The sequence below is a fragment of the Atta colombica genome, unplaced genomic scaffold (assembly GCF_001594045.1).
Source record: "Atta colombica isolate Treedump-2 unplaced genomic scaffold, Acol1.0 scaffold1, whole genome shotgun sequence".
Taxonomy (NCBI): Eukaryota; Metazoa; Arthropoda; class Insecta; order Hymenoptera; family Formicidae; genus Atta; species Atta colombica.
The window spans coordinates 4,275,060-4,277,514 of record NW_017259183.1 but is presented as its reverse complement, the minus strand read 5'-3'; the positions used below and the strand labels follow the sequence as shown (position 1 = coordinate 4,277,514).

General features: G+C 27.6%; 1 protein-coding gene across 7 annotated transcripts in view; it reads left to right on the top strand.

The window, feature by feature from the left end:
• Positions 1-2,455, top strand: part of LOC108694178 (homeotic protein female sterile-like) — a 35,073-nt gene that overhangs the window by 3,666 nt on the left and 28,952 nt on the right. For 4 of the 7 annotated variants that reach the window (XM_018203514.1, XM_018203560.1, XM_018203525.1 and 1 more), the window contains exons 2-4: positions 533-820; positions 1,288-1,336; positions 1,835-1,876. In XM_018203514.1, the coding sequence (XP_018059003.1) occupies positions 810-820; positions 1,288-1,336; positions 1,835-1,876 (102 nt within the window). In that variant the 5' untranslated portion in view covers positions 533-809. The remainder of the gene's footprint in view (positions 1-532; positions 821-1,287; positions 1,337-1,834; positions 1,877-2,455) is intronic. The other 3 variants (XM_018203543.1, XM_018203535.1, XM_018203550.1) reach the window with 2 other exon arrangements.

Genomic DNA, 2,455 nt, shown 5'->3' with positions numbered 1-2,455 from the left:
AATTTTAATAAGGCTATCTCGCCTTTAAGAATATTGGGGTTAAATATATTATTAAAATGTTAATTATATCTTGAAAGAAAATTGGTGTGGAATCATTTTCTTTTATTAAAAAAAAATTTATATAAATAAAATGTGAAGAGATCAAATATTTCATTCAATTAATATAATATCATTGTATTGTAATATTTTACTTTAGAATTTTTTTATTGCAGCAATATAAGCATGTAAATTATTTTGGATTATTATATATTGTGTAACAGTAACTGTACTTTTTAACGAAATAATGTAATGTATAAGAAAAAAAGAGAAAAATTTATATATATATATTTTTCTGAATAACCTCTGTTAATATATAGTGATATAGTAAGAAATAGATTTTGCTTTTCCAGCATGTACTACTAGATTCAGTTTTGCATGATATGTTAAATAATATATAAATTCCCTGAGAGTACATCTCAATGTAAAAATCATTCTACAGCGATGAAACAATTGGGGTTGTTACAATATGGGGTCCTATTGTTATGTTATCCAGATGTTGCTAATGTCGCGAGTCTTGCCTGGAGGTACGGAGTCTCACAGCAGTACACAGGGCTGACATTCAAAGTACTACCACTCGGTAGGCTTATGTAGTGTTATGCCTCCTCGGCACCAATACTCCTGGTTGCAGCGCAATCGTCTTGGCAAGCAATTAACGAGCTGCCATGCTCAATTCAGAATATATACTTGCCATCTCAATTGTTGATGAAGCCTCATAGCGTCAAGCATCAACGTAAGGCAGTTACCTGCTGCGTAGCATTTATGTATCATATATGTCGGAAAGGTAGGTGAAGCTCATTATCGTGAAATGGATGAGCCATATATTATAAACGATTACTCGAAAAAAAAAAAAAGTTATGAACCATACATATTTGCTTGCATATTTAGATAATTACTTATCAAGTATACCCTTTGCTGAAATGATGATGAAAATTGCTAGATTATGTGTCGACTAATAATCGAAAAAATTATCTTGAGAAAAATTCGATAAATCCCAACTCGCTAATGAAACAAGTATAAAAACATAAATGGAGTTTAAAAAATAACACATTCTTTTTGTTAAACATTAATGTAGTTTATTAGATAGGATTGATTAATAGCTCTTACTCTCTTTCTTACAAAGTTATTACTATACTTTACAAAATATTTTAGTATAAGCCGCGTAATTAATTAATATAATAAATTTTTGTTTCGCTTTATTTTTTCTATTTTATAAATGAAACTTATTACGCTTTGCTCTTTTTGTTGCAGAAACGAAGTCAAGATGCAGCAGGTGGACACCATCTCGCAGAACAATTCTGTGAGTGATTAATATTATGTTACATTTTGCGATAGTGTAGAATGCAGCTGGCTTTATAATTCTCTCTGCAATACTTAAAAGCTGCATTAAAATCCTGTAATATATCCATACTATCTACCAATTTCCCAATTTCAAACCATTACATATTACGCAACATTGGTATTCACAGCATAATATATGAATTTATATAAACATAAATTGCTTTTACTTGAAATAATTGGGAAGAGTTATAATATATATAAATATAAATTATATGTTTTTTTAACATTCTGATCCAAGTAACATTTTGTAAATCATTACCTTGCTATATATGTCTGTGTAATATATTTTTGTAATATATTATTTTTTTACCAACTTTTCTGTGTTTGCATACATGTGTTTTGATAACTCTTAATATTGTTTGCATTTTTCATACCTTGCGTAATAGTTGATATAAATATTCTAACATACTAAAAAAGAGAACCTTGTGTTTGACTGAATAGTATGTATGAATTACAGTTAGATGTGGAGGAGCGAGAAAGGCTGTGTAATATACCGAAGGTGAGAAACCTTGTTGATTATGGTTTCCATTAAGATATATTGTTGAAATATGAATTGGCAACTAATAAATTATGCTGTGTATAAATAATCTATAATTTTGCTTTAATCACTATAAGTAGTGGTAAATAATGTAGACGTAATTCTATAAATAATCAACTTTACAAATAAATAAATGTTTTAATATAAAGATATTTTAAAACAAATATTGATTTATTCATTAATATTATATATATTGATATTATTATAGAGGCAAGATTCTTTTCGCTTTGCTCACTATATCTTGCATTCAGTAGTATTACAACATTTCTATATTTATGTATAAGTGCCATTATGTATAAGTGTATTATAATATTGTGTTTCAATTATTGTATGAATTATTTCTGACAATTATTTCTTATTTAATGACAAAGATTTGTTCTTACAATTTTGCATGAATCACACAAAAATGCCATTATATTTCATTTCTAAATTCTCATTATTAAATGTTATAGTCTCTAGTAACAGTATAAGTTTTCTTATGCAAAATTCCAAATCGCTTGCCTGTGGTTATAGAAATTAAATATTTAGCAGCCTAATTCG